The following is a 17,367-nucleotide window of genomic DNA, read 5'->3' on the forward strand; positions in this document are numbered from 1 at the left end:
CAGCAACCAGAAGGCAGTTAGGGCCCTAACCGGGTGGAGAGGAGAGCGACATTGTAATCCCCCGGGAGAGGAGAGCGGTGTGAAGGGGGAAGTCGCTGCCGTCCCGTTTTCCCTGCATATATAATGGAGAACCTTATTTGACTGAGGAAAGTAGTTTTGTTGTTTTGGTACATTGTGCTAAAGGCGTGTAGGTAAAACGCATCACTCTATTGAATTCACTTCCTTTTTGGGGATGAAAAGAATTGGGAATAACAATGATGTACAGTTGGTGACAAAACATCACATGAAGGTAAAGAAGACAACAGTAACAAACAAGGTACCGTTGGGCCGATCACGGTAGCCCACAAGGTTGACAAAAGCTGCGGCCGCTCAACCGACTGAATAAAGAGAGAGACAGCAATGAAGCTGCTTATTCGACACGGTATAACATAGAGATTAAAACTGATGTGATGAATGGAAGGTCAGTTGGTGAAGGGTAGTGTGAGTGAAGATCGCCGATTAGTGTGGCGACACTACGTAGTGCAACCGGAAGAGTCGAAAGTTAACCGTCGCGTGTGCGTTTGTTGCCGACTAGTAGAGTAGCCTCTGGATTTGTGGAAACCACGGCGAGTAGTAATGAGTGGAATTTAAAGAAATCCAAAGCAACAGATTCTGTTCAGTGTTTTTAATTGATGTCTTCCAGCATACCGCACCCCTATTCCGACAGATTTATGGTCAGACCAGTGATTGTGTACTTTGAAATGAAATAAGGACATGACTACAGAAAGGGCCGACAGGTCTTGTGCATTATATGTAGTTCACGTAGCCAAAGGTCACTATCCATTCAGAGTTTATTTAACATATTCGACTTATAGATACAGAAATGTCCGATCGGCCTCACGTTTCAGTGATTACTTAGTCTATCCGAGGGCCGAAAGGTCTCAATAACCTTCTAATTACAAAGATGGTCGACAGGTATCGTAAATTACAATTTAGTTCGGGAATCCCAAGGTCTAAAGGTTTCGATCCAGTCAGAATTTATTTTGCGTGTTCGAGATATAGTTACAGAGACGGCTGACAAGTCTCGTGTAATAGAGTGTAAATAGCGTGTGCGAGGGCCGAATTGGTCTCGATAATCTTCTATAATTGGGGGCCACCGTGGTGCAATGGTTAGCACGTCCGCCTTGCACTCAGAAGGTCTGCGGTTCGAATCCCAGGCCAAGCAACATCAAATTTTCAACGGTGGCAAAACTCCCCCTCAGTAATGCTGGCGACATTTCCTGAGTATTTAAGCCTTGAAAAAACTTCTCTACAAGTGGTGTCGTAAGACACGCCGTTCGGACTCGGCAATAAAAAGTAGGTCCCATATCATCGAGCTAATATGAATCGGCGTGCACTCATTGATATGAGAGAAGTCTCCCTTGTCCCATCTGGGATGTTTGTGGAACAATTATTATTATTATTATTAATCTTCTATTTACAAAGAAGGCCGACAGATTTCGTGCATTAGATTATAGTTCACTTTACCAAACGCTGAAATGTCCCGATCCAGCCTGAGTTTATATATCGTATTCGAATGGCGAAAGACTCGATTTATTATAGATGCAGATAGGGCTGGCCGGACTCTCGATACAAAGCTTACTTAATGTATCGGATGGCTGAAAAGTCTCGAGAATATTCTTGTCTCTCGCATAAGCCGTTATTTTGTGTACGTTCTGGTTTATTAGAGCTAACATAGTGTATCCGAGGGATGAACAGGTCTCATTAATCTTATATTTACACAGTGGTCGACATTTCTTGATATCTCAGCGGTATCAAGAATCTAGTGGCACTTGAGAGGATTGTGTTGGTGGTGGAAGAACTATCGAAGGTGCCCAAGGCCGAAGTCGACTGTAGTAGTTTTTAAGACTTCCCACTTACCAAATCTTCAACCAATTGACGGAATCCGGTTTATTGCCAGTTTTTCGTTTCTACAAGCATAATATTATTTCATCCATCCATCGCAGGCAAATTAATCAAAGACTGTTATATAAATTATATTGTTGTTGGTTTTTTATTTTGCTTTGCATTTTTGTTTTCGTTAAATCTCCTTAATATAACTTAAGAAAATATGTTTCATAAAATTTTCTACTTACAATTATTTACATATAAAATACACAAAAATATCACACTAGTATTTACACCAAATATTCTATAATTTACATTTTAGACTACACTAATTAATTGTATTCCCTAGAAGACTTAAGTACAAAGACTATTCAAGAGATGTATGTATTAACTTTTTTCTTCCCCTTTTCAGTCAGGAAATAGACTAATCAAAATTTACAACATGTTGAATTTCTCAATTATAGGTCTGACCTTTTTTACATTTTCAATTGATTACCACTAATTAGACTGATAATAATAGGAGAAATTTGTTTAACGGTAAACTAATTTAGTTGAAGATTTAAGATATTTTTAAGCTAAATAAATATTATTCATTTGTTTAATTTACATTGAAAAAAAAAAATGGTTTTATAAACAATGTTTGCAAATTCGTAATTTTAGAATGATGAGGCCTTTCAAGAGCAAACCTATTTCTTATAATGTAAACTATACATATGTATGTACATTAAAAAATAAAATGGCAGTGCAAGAATAATGATATCTTAATAGATTGAAATTATAAATTAAAGGTTATTGTACATTTGTAAAGTGGAGATAATTTGTTCGATATTTCTTTCTTGTTGTACAGATGAATAAATTAATGAAATACTATATACAAATGATTTTCAAATGAAGGGACGGAAGAAGTCTGTTGTGTTTTCGGGTGCTTTTTCATGATGCTAATATTATCTGCAACCACATGATTCAACAATCATGTTTGGAAATGTACCCAAGGTAGCTGTGGAGTTATTATTCAAATACAGTAATTTTAGTGAAGAATAGGTTTTGGCTGTACAGCAAGGAACCAACTCTAGTTTCCTATTTCTCTGGCCAGGTTTGTTAAGTACTTTCTACAAGAAATAAATGAAGATATAGACAATAAGAAAAAAATTCCAAGGAAAATCTTTGTGGCCAAACCTACCTGCATAAACGAACTATGATATGTGGCTGAATCAGACACACTGGCCACTGTATTACAAGAGCCTCGGCAAAAATATGCATCATAACCTTTAGGCTCAATTATCCAATTACTCCAACCGATTTCTTCGAATGAAATATACAATTTCTCACGACAACACGCTGTAACTCCACTTGTACAATTTATGGAACGTTTCGGACGTGCCTGTCGTCGACGACTATGAGTATTGACTATGATAAAGGGTCGATAATCCATATGCGTTGAAATAATGTGTTCCATGGCGGTGATATTACATGATTGGCATGAAATTTGTATTAAATGACTGAGATCATGTTTGCCATACCAACGTTTAATTGGCCATTCTATGTCAATTTTCATCCATTCATCTGAAAGTAGAGAGAGAGAGAAACAATAAAGAAATGTTTTTCAAACCGAATATAAAATTAAGAAGTAAATCAAGGACTCCTACGTGTCTACCGAGGTAGATGTTCAATCTCTACAATTCTATTCTTTTTACTTAATCGCTTTCTTTAATTCTGTAAACAACTCTTGTTTTCTTTCAAATTATTTGTCACCACGAAGATAACCTTTGACAATGTAGAACAAAAACAAAGTTAAGCCCTGACTAAACCGATTCACACCAATGATATGGGAGTCATTCCCATACATTTTTCTGGTACTAAGTACAAATCATGCTCAGAATATATGAATGTATGTACATTTGATTTATATATTCCAAATTTGACATAATCACAAACAAATTAGATTTATTTCTTATTTGTGTGTAAACATATATACTTCAACTGTTTTTGTATCAATAAGAGGTCAATTCACTGTCAAACAAATGCGGTGAAAGTCCGAAAAATATTTTGATTTATAAAGCTAACCGGATATTCCAAGCTAGATCCGAAAAGAAAACATATCGCCCACAATTTAATCTCAAGTAAATTTTGAGCTGTTGGAAAACGAACAAAACTAATACTGTTACTAAGATGACTTAGACTCTAAGTCTTAGAGGCTTACTAATACTAACATCGCAAACACGAGGTTTTTATATTCCCAGCAAAAGAATAGAATTGTGGAGTCACTGCATGTTTCATTGCCGTTCACACGAAGTCGTGATACATTTTATAAATAGTTGCTTAGCAATCCCTACAAGCAAACCAGTTTTAGGTCCCTACAAGCAGCTACAAAATTACAGGTCTTCCAGCAAGCGAATTCAACCAAAAACACAGTTTTTAAATGTCAAAATTTATAAAGGTCAAAATTTGTAAACCGAGGCGAACAAATTGCGTTCGCCGTGACGGAATGTTTTTTGAGGCGAATTTGTTTGCAATAATAGGTATAACCCAAAAATGAGCCAAAAAATTGTTCAAATTTTTACTGAAAGACAGCGAGTTGAGAGCTATTTTTTGACAGTTCTGTGACCTAGAACTTTCAAATTTTTGCTGGCATTTGGTCTGTTCCTTTACTTTTGAAAATGGTAAAACTGGCAAAAGTAGCAAAAGTTGTAATCTACTTCCATATGAATTGTATGGTGTCTGAAGTAAAGGAACGCTTTTCGAGTAAAAAGTTGTAAAACTTGAAGATTCTTGCACGTAAAGGAACAGGGCTATAATTTGTCCCGTAAAATTGTGTAAATTTGGCCAGCTGACTTTTAATCAGCTGTTCAATGTAAACAACTTGAAATGTTAACATTTTTGACCAAGAATATTTCAAAATTTTTTCGATTCTAAAGCGTTGTGAATAGGATTATTGCTTTAAATAAGTAAAATGCAATTTTAAAAATTATGTTTTTATTCCATTTGGTTTAAAATATTAAAAGAAACAAAAACAATTTTCATACATTTTGGGAAACGGCTGACTTTCTTGCAAGTTCTTACAAAATGTTCGATAACTTTCTGCAAATTTTTCTTGCTTGAGAGAGTAAAATTCACTGAGAGATGTTGCTGGAACTTGCTGCGTAATTATTGCTGGGAAAGGAATCGTACAGCCCTAAGACCGTCTATGTTATGACCGTGTTTTTTTATTACTCTCCAAATAAGAGTTTCCAATACCAAAGAGCATCAAACTCCAATACTCAGATTGAATATTTTAAAGTTAACAGTTCTGTGATTTAGTGCTGCAATATTTTTATTTACATTATTATTGACTATTTTATTAAATTATACAAATTTTGTGTTGTCATGTCCAGTTTTTATATTTTTATGGCAATATTTAATACAATGTAACTAAAGCTAATTGTATACGAACCAAATCTATCTGCACGAAAAAACTGTATAAATAATCAATTGTATTTGTCGTTAGGATTTTCATAATAAAGAACTCCTGAAGAAGTTGGAAACAGACCAACGAAACGTTGAGTTGAAAACTGAAATAAATTAGTTTTATTTTATTAAATACTCTGGCCGAATTAGACCGGTGAAAACACTTATCTTGAAATATTATACAAGTTAAAGATTTTTCGAAAATTAAAATGAATTCATAAAGAATTAATAAACCTGAGACTGAAAACATACTTATCTATCTGCACTGGCATGTACATTATTGGAGAAATGTACCAATCAATCCAACCATAAAAAGCAGTATTTTGAAATTATATTCCATGTTTGGGTCAACATATTGATGTGAATCTTCATTTTTAAAGATAATTCAAAGCAAGTAAAATAACAATATTACCGAAGATCTACTTCGAATTAAATGTTACTCTTACGAATATATCGAATACAGAGATTTAAATTCTTACCTTGGACATCAATGGATTGAACGGCAATTGTTTTAACGGAGGGTATGCGATTCGAGATGCTTTCCTGTTGTACTTCAGATATAACAATTTTCTGTTGGTTTCTTGAAGTGTTATTGTAATTACTGTTAGATTCAATTGGATGTCTTGTTTTAAATAACCATAACACTGCCGTGCTAAAATCATAGATATCTGCATCAGCATCATCCAATTTAAATGAAAAACACATGGATTGTTGTGAACCCAATTTACTGCAAAGTTTCTGTTCTATAGAAAAAAAAACACACAAACAAATGATTGTTAGCAAAATATCATAAATACCCAATTTTCTAATAACTTACCAACATCTAAGAAGATGACCTTTTTACTTGCACGCGCATAATAATCATCTAAATCTTTTTTCGATGTATCTTCATCTTCAGTCTGAATTGTAGCACCTTCTAAAATGGGTTTTGGCAAATTGACCGCCGGTATATTTGGCATCTCCGTTAGTCTTAATTTGTCCAAAATCTGTTGTTTGACATATTCAATGCGCAGGCGTGTAAGTTCTTCTTCAGTGACAAGTTGTTCTTCTTTCTGGTGGTTATGTTCACATTTTGGACAGCGTATGTCAACTGATTTGCTATTCTTGGATTCACTTCTGCTATTTGTACTTGTCTCAGATGGCTGTTCTTCTACATAATCATCATCGTCGCCAACTACTGCAGGAACATCGGGATATTCATATTCTGAATTATTTTTAGACGGTGCATCATCAAGCATACGCTCCTCCTCATTTCCTTCATAATAGTCTTCGTAGAGTATATGTTGCCACAAACGAGGCATGTTTTTAACTGTATTGTCTTGGAGCACTTTCTCTATTTGTCGGCGATGTTCTACCTGGAGTTCCATGTGACGTTTAACCCGTTGCTCATAACGTCTGGCATTATCTTCTTCTTCATTACTATCGATGTTGTGGCGCTGATGTTGTTTAACATGTTTGCGAGCGTGATGAGTCTGGTGCTGATCATGGGTGGGATGATGGTTGTTTTGCACCCGTATATGATTACGATACTGATGATGTTGACGCATAAAATGTGTCACTGTATTAATATCTCCACTAGGTTGTGACTTGGCATGGAGGCGATTATAAATGTTATTATTTTCCATGGCCAAAAAAGCCAATAACACAAATGTTAAAAAGTATTTTGCCATTGTTTCCTTTTATATTCCTTTGATTAATTTACTACTTGCGAAGGGGTTTGGCAGCTGTTTTCACAAATATTGGAGAATTTCGATAGATGTTTTGTTTAAATCTAATTTTGTGTATAGCTAGTTTTATATTAAACCCTTAGCTACTATCTATTGGGAAGCATTAAAAATCCTTCTTTAGTCCTTTGTATTTTACAAAACATAGATTTTTTTGATTTTTTCTTTTTTTGTTGAATATTGATTTAGTAAACAATTAGTTGCCGCTAAACTGTTCTGCGCGCTTTTATCTTTATAGCATTGCTTTTTGGTTAATCTGTAATGAAATGAAAACATAAAAAAACACAATTAGGTTAAATCAGAGTTCGGGTTTTTGAATAAATTAAGACGTAGATAAATTGTGGCTCAAAAACGAACATCAATACAATTTGTAACAAAATGCCTTTGTAATGCAATGCACTGGCATTATATTTTTATTGAAATATGAAAAATAAGTTTCTAATTGTTCTGCCATCGCTCAAATTGAAACAAACTTCAAAAAAAAAAAAAAAAAAAACAAAATGCGAACATTTTGAACATGTTATATACCTAGCATTAAGTTCTCATCATTAGTACGTAAGCTATGAACATTTTCATTCATATTCACTACTTATAAAGCTACCAAAAAAGAAGTGCGTTTCATTTCAATTCGGCAGAACAACAAATTAAAATATAAAACAGATATTCCATATTGCAAAAGAGGTTCAAATTGTATATATTCATTCAGTTTTTGCACATATTCCTAGCGTTTTTGCTTATTTTACGGAAAATTAATTCAGGGCAATTATAAATAAAAAGTTAGTGCGGAAATTGTTCCCTTTCCCCAATTTCTTTATTTCTATATTTGAGTCCAAAAAGAGGATATTTTTGTCGATTCGGCGAGATATTCCATAAGTGATTCTTGATGATGATTCGGGTTGATAGTTTGTATCCTATGTTTAAAGGCTAAAAACGCTATGGACACTATGTTCCTTTTACGAAAGTTGACAACACTGTTGATATCGGTAAGATTTAGCGACAATTTTATTTTGCTTGTTAATTTACCGACAAATTTTGTTAATTACCGAAATTATGAGTATTTAAAATTGATTGATTTTTTATCGGTAACTCGAAAAATGAGTTACAGAATTCCACTATTGAATTTAAAATTTTAATAAAGTATCCGAATTTTAATAAAATATCTGATTTTAAAATGGAGTTTCTTTATTACAGTTGAAAATGGTGTAGTAGCTCCGTTCCAGTACTTTGCTATAAAAATAGTAAAAATACACTCTAGCAGAAATGTCAAAATCAACGTATCAGCCAATCGGATACCAGCAAATGTGTTGCTTATCTTTCGTGATTGGTATTCTTGTCGTGGTTACGAAGTTTTTCGGCAATTTACACAGAAGCCACCGGATTGTAAAAGAAAGAGCGTAACAATGAGAGCACATATTTTTATTTGTTTTTGTTTTGTAGCTTGCCTGCGTATTAACTCAACATTTTGAATACATTCACATTCTTGGTCGAAAGTGATATATTACTACAAAATGTTCGGAGATTTTCGTGGAGAGTACGAAATTTGCCCTCTCGATTGTCGTAGGCGTAAGAGTGCGCACAATCAAAGTCATTTGCATTTGTAGTGGTTTGCCGATATCTGATCTAAATCGTCTGAAATATCTGTTCTTTTCACCAACAAAAAAAGTCAAAAAGTGTAGAATTGGGAGGACACCAACAAAATGGCAATAAAGTTCCATAATGAAGGCAAATGATATACATGCAGCTCTAAAAATAATTTATAATAACAAAACATCCTTAATCCTGAAAATTTCCCAAAAGTAGGAATCCCGAAAATCTATTGGTGCAAGTTCTGTATATACATTATCCTGCGTCGAAAATAAATGCGAAATATTTGGTAAGAAGAAATCGAATGTCATCAGGTTTTTGAACAATATGATCATCATTCACAATCGTCAGACCTCAATCCAATTGAACATTTGTGGGGGCAGCATGCTCGACAAATATGAAAAAGTCCTAAAACAGACACGGAAGCAGAAAGCAACATCAAATCTTATGAAATTGACCCCGAAATGAACAATTATCATACCATTTTTGAACATTTTGCTTCCAAAAAGTCATATTTGATCTAGTAGAAAAAAACGTGTTCTCGTACACCAAAAGGTTTCAAAATGCTCACTTCTCTTTAAACAAAATGGCGCTGAATAACATTCTCTTTACAAACTTTTTACATAACAAATTTGGGCGAGCAAAAATGTGCAACATGTTTGACGTCTTCTGTTTGACATTTGTTCCAGTGTTTTTGACGTTTCTGCCATTCTTTTGTTACCGTACTTTTTGGAAAATTTGTGTATGTGAAAGTAATTTTTGACAGTTCGCTCTTTTGCAACTTTTTCTATTATTCTATTTAAAAAAGTACGGGAACGAAGCTTTTGTCGTGTAAAAAGCTTCTAAAGAGAACGCTAATCAGGACCATTTTGTTGAAAGAGTTTACGTTTTTCAAGCTTTTGAAGTGTGGGACGGAAATCGCGAAAGAGATTATTTAGGGGAAAGCTAATATTGCTTTATTCTTTATGTTTCTTTCCTTATTTCAATAAAGTTTAAACATAAATGTCGTCTAAAATCATTAATAAACCCAATTAATAAATTTAATTAATAAAATATTGCATAAACGTTTCAAAAAACAAAGAGATGTTGACACCAACTTTAAAGTTGCCTAATGCTCATGACTGTTCTGGAACAAAGCCATTTTAGCTATTACCATTCGACAGGGCACAATATAAGCTGTGTCTTTTCACGTGATAATTAGTAATAATTATTACAAATGTTGCAGATTTTGACAGTTGTATAAAGGAAAAGTTGCTGAAAAAATTCAGCAACATTTAGTAAGTATGTCTGTCTAAATGTTGCTGAAACATTTTTTTCAGCAACTTTTCCTTTATACAACTGTCAAAATCTGCAACATTTGTAATAATTATTACTAATTATCACGTAAAAAGACACACCTAATAAAAAGACGCTTAGGCATAAAACCTAATAACCGATTCTTCCCTCCAAAAAAAAGGCAATTACGACAAGAGCAACATTTCCCACGTCGACATGTCAGAGTAGCAAGCGTTATAAACATCGAGAAATGATGAAAGAAAAATGAAACTTCGGAGCTTTATTGAAGGTTGTATCGGGAATATTCTACCTCTTATTGAGTTATAGCAACGTATTAAAAAAAAATTCACTTGGTTCGGTAGAATAAATGCAAAAGGTTGATTGGTTACATTTAGTAAAAATTTTTTTTTGATTTCAGAAGGATTGTTCTTTTCATCTCATGTTATTCGCCTATTAACAAAACTCTATCAAGGCGTTTTCCACTTTTTAAAATCGAGATCAAAATTACTAATCTCTTTTACACGTTGACGATTTTCAATTGTATAAGGATAAATCCAATCACGTAATGTTTTTTATAAACTTCTAAATCCAGTTACCCCTTTAACATTATGAATTTATAATTTTGTATAATTACCATTTAAATAATCCGGTTGTAAATTCGTTGCTGTTTTAATTAATCCAAAAGTATTTTTTCCAATAATAATCCGCAATTCGTTAAATCCTTTTCAAAATATTTGGTTCTGGACACAACAATTTTGCACTTCTTTATATAGTATTTTTCTTGTTGATTTTTTATTATCTCATAATAGCAGTGATTTAATTTTTTTTAATGTTTTCATTTTATGTGTCTATTTTCCACTGACACTCAAACGCACTCATATTTATAAGCGTGTAGTAAATTAATAAAATGGTAATAAAATCACAATCATTTTCATAATTTGCTATTATAATTTGGTATTAATTTTTATTATTTTCTTTCGTGTGTTTAGATTTTTTGCTCATTTATAATTTTTATTTGTTTCAATTTTTTTTTTATGTTTTATGACTTAGCGCCACTGATGTTTAAAAAAAAATCAAAGTATAAAGTTCACCATTTAAGACCGTTATATTTGGTGACGATATAAGAATTTTTGACGCGATTTAGGCTTTCAAGCTGAACAATTACTCTTGACCGGTGGCCGATTGCTTAATGAATGTTCATTAAGGAAAATGTATAAACCATTTATTTCTTATGATTAACTTTGGGAGAAAAAGCAAAACACACATGCATAGCCAGCCAATTTGTTGTGTTCTAATTGATATCAGTACTTTTGGTCGGTCGTTTGGTGAGGTTTCTTCGTGTCTTTGACGAATTAATGTCGTGTTTTAAGATTACTTTAAGAGAATGTAAAGTTCCCTTACATTTGGAGTAAATGATATGCTACAATTTCTCTTACGAAAATTGCAAAGAGAAGTGCTCCAAATGTTATAATTTTCTTCAAAATTAAATTTAAGAGAGTTTTTTTGAGTATCATTTGTCGCGATTTTCTATATTTATTAACTGTTTTCAAAACATAAATCTTATCTAAAACCTCCCATAGCAAAAAAAAAAAAAAAAAAAAAAAAAAATTAAAAAGATTCATAAACGCCCATATGTTGTTGAATTAACAAAAATTAAGAGTATCTTGCAGCACTATCAGTAGGTTGTGCTGTTCGTTCAGGTTTAATATGTACACGTGTATGCGTTTTTTAATACAACAAAATGTAACATTAGTTCGCTATGTTTGTTGCATTTGTAAATTTTTATAAATATTGCATCAGTTCTTAATAGGGGTTTCCTCGTTTTAAGAAAATAGGTGCAATCAGGTTTTGTCAATCTTATTTAAAAGATACAAAGACACAGCACGAGAAGTCCTAGAATGCACCAAGCAAAACACCGGACAAGCAATGAAAGCTGGAATCTGGTAGACGAGAGAAAAAAACAAGTAAGCCAAGACTATAGTCGGACGGGGCCGACCATGTGATACCCTACACCTTTACCACTGGGAATTAGCTTTTCATAAATCAAAATTTCTTTATGGAACAAATAAACTTATTGTGAGAAATAACTTTGTGGATTCTGGTACTGTGATACGGTATTTTATCATGTACACCAAGCGTAAATAATAATATAATAATTGTTTCACAAACATCCCAGAAGGGGCAAAGGAGACTTCTCTCATATCAATGGGTGAGTGTTCCATTCATATTCGCTCAATGATATGGGACCCACAGCTTATCTCCGAGTCCGAACGGCGTGCCCTAAGACACCACTTGTAGAGAAGTTTTATATAGCTGAAAAACTCAGAAAATGTCGCAAACCTTACGGATGGATATTTTGCCAGTAGTTCTATTTCCACATATAGTATACTTTGCCGGCGTATGCCCTGCAGGAAATAAAATATAGACCAAAAATATTTTTTTGTGTTTTTCATACAAAAGTAATGGTCTATTTCACCCGCTAAATAATATCAGATCAGCATCCAAACATGTAAGCATCTTCTTCTACCTAAACTTTTACCTCGTGCAAAATTTCGTGATTATTGAGCTATAATTGCGAACTCTAGCGTGATTATAATTAAACTACAAACAAATAACTGGGTAAATTAGGCTGTACTTCTGTTATTTTATCATGTACACCAACACAATTGAAATCAATGGAAAGGCCAAGCGTTTCTCTTCCAAGTATAGCTTACTTGCCCGGAATGTCTCTTCCAGGAAAAAGATATAAGCTGTATATTAAAAATTTTCACAATTTTTACACAAAAGTTGTGGTCCATTTAACCTTCTAAATATTATCTGATCGCAATCTCAAATTGCAAGCTTTGTCATATACTCTTACCTTATTTAAAATTTAAAGGCAATCAGACTAATATTGCGACATATAGAGCAGCTACAAAATCGGATAAAAATGGCTTTATCTCGTCGAGATATGAAAAGTGATATATAACATTGGGGGTCTCCGACGAATATTTCGCGGTGTTACATGAATTTTTACCAAAACAAACTTATAATACCCTTTCGACATAGTGGCGTAGGGTATAAAAACGAAGATACATTGTTGATGATAAGAGAATGTAGTGCAATAAACAAAAACGTCAAGAAGTCGGCAAGACGTGATAGACGAATGTACGGCGGTACAATAATTCAGCTCCGAAAAAATACGTACTGCAACGAATATCGAAGATGCAACTGGACAAACCCTCACCACAATACTTAGCAACTGCTACTATGAAATCATCCTTGCGATCTCCTTCAAGAAATTTTATAAATCCACAGTAAGAGCTGCGAAGTCCAAGGAGGGATTTATCTACGAAGCCACCATATGTGCGATTAAAAAACTCAAAAATAATAAATCTTTTTGGCCAGACAACATCCCCGCAAAATATTAAAATACTCAATGATACACGAATATATTTAACCACTCATTAGCGAACCTGGACATTTGAGGTTATTCCGTCAGATTGGATACAAAGCCTAATTATTACTTTCCTGAAAAAAAGTGACTTGAGTGAATGTTGAAACTGGAGAGATGCCAGGGATACTACACGCAGAAAAATATATGTTAGAAATATGTTTGGATTCAAACAAATATATGTTTGGGACTGGTGGCAAACAAATATATGTTTGGATCCAAAAATATTTTGTTTGTGTCCAAACAAAAATATATTTTGGAACATTTTGTAACATATGTTAGTACATAATTTATTTATTTATGCGGAATGCTGTTTTGTAATGAAGAGCTGTTTGTGTGGCTGTTTTTTGTTTTGCTTGTGTATGCGTCCAAACACGTGTGTTTCGTGCTTTTTTGTTGTTAACCAACGTAGCAAGCGAAGAGGAAAAGAAAAAAATTATATGAATTATGTTGTTTTTTTTCTTCAGAAATCGCATTTTATATTGGTAATTACATCAATACGTTTTTCATATACATACATATGTATGTATATTAAATATAATCATTTGATTCCAGATGCCGATTTCCCGCTTTTTTTTTCTTTTTAAAAGTGTGACTTTTTATAAATTATTTCATTCAGTTTTTATTTATTAAAGTCTGTTATGTATTTCTTTGGAATTTTTTATGAACCTATGTCTTTCAATAAATGCCTTTCATTAAACAACCACCATTTATAAATGTGTACATATGTTAGAGATAGCCAGTGAGCGCTTACTGAGAGCAAGTGAGCATACATTTCAATGTGTTTACATTGAAATTTACGCTCCCTTGCTCTCAGTAAGCACTAGAGTTGCGTCGTTCATGAACGAACCGGCTCAAAGGAACGATTCCGTGAAAAGAACGAACGGATCCGTATCCAGCTCATTCTTTTATATCGTTCATTTAGATCCCCGATGGACGAGTCATTCCTGCTTACAAAATTAGCAGCATTGGTTTTGCAGTCAAACTCTAAACAAACGCTGCGTTAGCGCAAGCAGCACAATTTTTCACACAAAACAGAGAGCTACTCTCGCTCAGTAACTCACCTCATTAAGTAGCACATCTCGGTTATATCTTTCTTTTGCATCATTCGTTCATCTGGTTCTTTCATATCAAAACCACCACCACTACGTTCAGAAACAAAACCACCCCCATTAGCACACAATGTGTCATTCGTGAACGAATATTTTCAAAAGAACGATTCGGTGAAAAGAACGACGTATGACTCCGACGTATGCAGCAGAGAACGACTTCAAAAGAAAATAATACAGTCAAATGTATTGTTGAACGAAAAAGAGCCAACGAACGAAGTAAAGGACCCGGATCTTTTTGGTGAACGGAATGAAAAAGATCGATCCGTTCAATGAACGAGATTGCCCAACACTAGTAAGCACCCACTGGTGCATGGGTTTGTATTTTTTTGTGGCTTTTGGGTTTGTATTTGTTTGCACCCAAACATATATTTGTTTGCAGGGCCCAAACATATATTTGTTTGCAGGGCCCAAACATATGTTATTTTTGGGACTGATTGCAAACAAATATATGTTTGCTGCAAAATATGTTTGGGACATATGTTAGGGAGGCCTTTTTTCCTCCGTGTAAAAAAGTTTCTGTCCTAATTATGAAAACGAGAATATTTATCATCAACATTTTTTTACTCTTTTCTAAAGTATTCTCCAGTATGATTTATACACTCTTGCATGCGCTCAAACCAATTATTGAAGCACTCTTTCCACTCCGATTGAGTAACTTCCAACAATGGTTATTGAACGCTTCAACAGCATCTTCTGGCTACGAAAATCTTTGACCACTCATTTGTTTGGTGTGCGGGAATAAAAAGAAGTCATTGGGTGCCATGTTAGGGCTGTACGGCGAAATGTCCATCAATTCCACGTGTTGTCCAGTCAAAAATGGGATTGGAATCGATGTGTGAGAGATCGCATGGTCATGGTGCACAATGATTCGTCCTCTTTTGTTTGTTTTTCGTATTTCGCCGAAGATTTCTGGCAAACAAATTGTGGAGTACCGCTGAGAATTAAACGACCTACGTTTCTCAAGCGGAATAGTCACCACATCGCCAGTTTTGCCAAAGAAGCCGGCGACCATTCGACTTCTTCAATGAATAACTTTCATTGCATTTGGCTTCGAAGACCCACACGGTCGATTGTTGTCTTGTTTCGGGCTCATACGCATACATCCTTTGTTCGTCACCTGTGATGATCTTATAAACGTCTTTTGAAGCACCGCAATCCTATTTTTGCACCAATCGACAAGAGCCATGTTTGTGCGATTGTCATTGTGCTGGATCCAATGAGAACAAACCTTTTTTCAACGGAAAAACTTCAAGTCAAAATCGGGAGACTTAATTTTCTCCGTAGATATATGGTCTAGTAGACTTTTCGCTCAGTACAATCCCAGGAATCAGAAACACGAAGGGCCCTTCTATACAAATCGCCCCGGCTTTCGCCTATACCGATTATTTGGTAATGGGCTTTATTACTACGAATTCATAAAAAAAATTGACGGTAGGTGATAAGAAGGGATGGCCGATATGAATCTCCCAGTTTGGCCGATTTATTGGGTTTAAGAAGTGGAACCTCCTTGGCTGTTTTCCACATTTCTCCGATCACTATCTGATTAGAGGGAAGATTAAAAATAGGTGTTTTCTTTGCCAGTTTCTTCTGCATAAACATAAGACCCAAGCCGTTGGAGCTTTAGCATTTGACTTAACTCATCAGCGGAGAAGGACCTAAGGCTATAATCTCTGTAGAAAGTTTAACTAACGTATGGTTATCCTGTTCCACGAAGTCGCTAGTCTCTCTACGTTGATCCGCATCAAGGACTCTGTGTATCCGACAGGCGGTATGGGGCTGACTATAGTAGTGTCAGGGAAACTTACGCAATTGTTCGTAATCGCGTAGGCGAATTCTCTTTTATAACAGAAAATGCAGAATTTATTATGTGATAGGAGATAAGGTACCGCGATGGTTAAAAACCCAGCACGTATGATTGTTATAATATTTTTAATTAAAAACAATCATACGCACTGACTAATTTACGCACCGACTTATACTAATCTATTTTTTTAACCAATTGTATTGTATTTCCTTCCTTCGAAAACTAACTTCATTTTTTTCGTGTTAGTAAAAACTTATACATACTTTTCGGAATTTTATAAGTAGCCCAAGGAATATGGTCTGTTCCAGAACTTCAAGAATCTATTATTTTTTCCGATAACATAAAGGAAAAAATTATATCAGATCATAACAGAGCAATATTTTTTTTTGTGTTTTTTTTATTTGATTTTTGCACACTTCAACCACTATAATATAGCAATTTGTTAACCGATTTAAAAAAAATAATTACTTGTTTCAAAGATAATATTCGACCCACCCAATGGAAAGAAACATGATTTTTAAATATTTACCAAAAACACGAGGTATTGTTGAACGTCCATTCCTTAATTAATTCGCCCTCTACAGAGCATTTGTCCTATAAGCCGAACTAACAAAAGATTTCCATTCTTCTCTATTTGTTGCTTTATTTCTCCAATTTGGAATATCGCGCTTTTCGATCTCGTCTTCCAAGTACTGCCTTATCTGCTTGCGCGGGTATCCAAGCTTCGGAACCATACATTAGCAACGGTAGTATCAGTGATTTGTAAAGTGTTATTTTGTTTGATTGTCTACACTCCAAAGTAGCTTCTGTTAGTCAGTACTATTCTTGTTCTCATGTAACAACGGATGTTGTTTGTTGTGTTTACGGTGGTGCTGAGGTCTTTAACAACCTCAACTTCCACAGTTGGGTCGAGTTCTATGGACGCATTTCGCGTCGATACCATCAAGTTGGTCTTGTCGCCGTTTACTGCCACACCAGCTTTAGCAGATTCTCCTTCAACCTTCTTAAATGTATCAGTTACTTATTTTACTAATTGACCCATTATGTCAATATCATCACCAAAAGCAAATAACTTGCGTCTATTGGTGTATATTGTGCCATTTTTTGACATTTGCATCTCGTATA

At 34.3% G+C, this 17,367-nt stretch overlaps 1 protein-coding gene across 1 annotated transcript; it reads right to left on the minus strand.

Moving 5' to 3' along the window:
• Nucleotides 1–2,009: 2,009 nt before the first annotated feature.
• On the minus strand, nt 2,010–11,186 carry daw (activin beta chain dawdle). Its single transcript, XM_073965822.1, has 5 exons — nt 10,528–11,186; nt 6,128–7,290; nt 5,790–6,053; nt 3,047–3,429; nt 2,010–2,975 (listed from the first exon to the last, which is right to left on the minus strand). Exons 2-5 carry the CDS (start codon nt 6,978–6,980, stop codon nt 2,811–2,813), a joined length of 1,665 nt encoding a protein of 554 aa, XP_073821923.1. The 5' UTR covers nt 6,981–7,290; nt 10,528–11,186; the 3' UTR covers nt 2,010–2,810.
• Nucleotides 11,187–17,367: the final 6,181 nt, after the last annotated feature.

Source organism: Musca autumnalis, unplaced genomic scaffold, assembly GCF_047663935.1.
Source record: "Musca autumnalis isolate F117 unplaced genomic scaffold, ASM4766393v1 scaffold_2, whole genome shotgun sequence".
Taxonomy (NCBI): Eukaryota; Metazoa; Arthropoda; class Insecta; order Diptera; family Muscidae; genus Musca; species Musca autumnalis.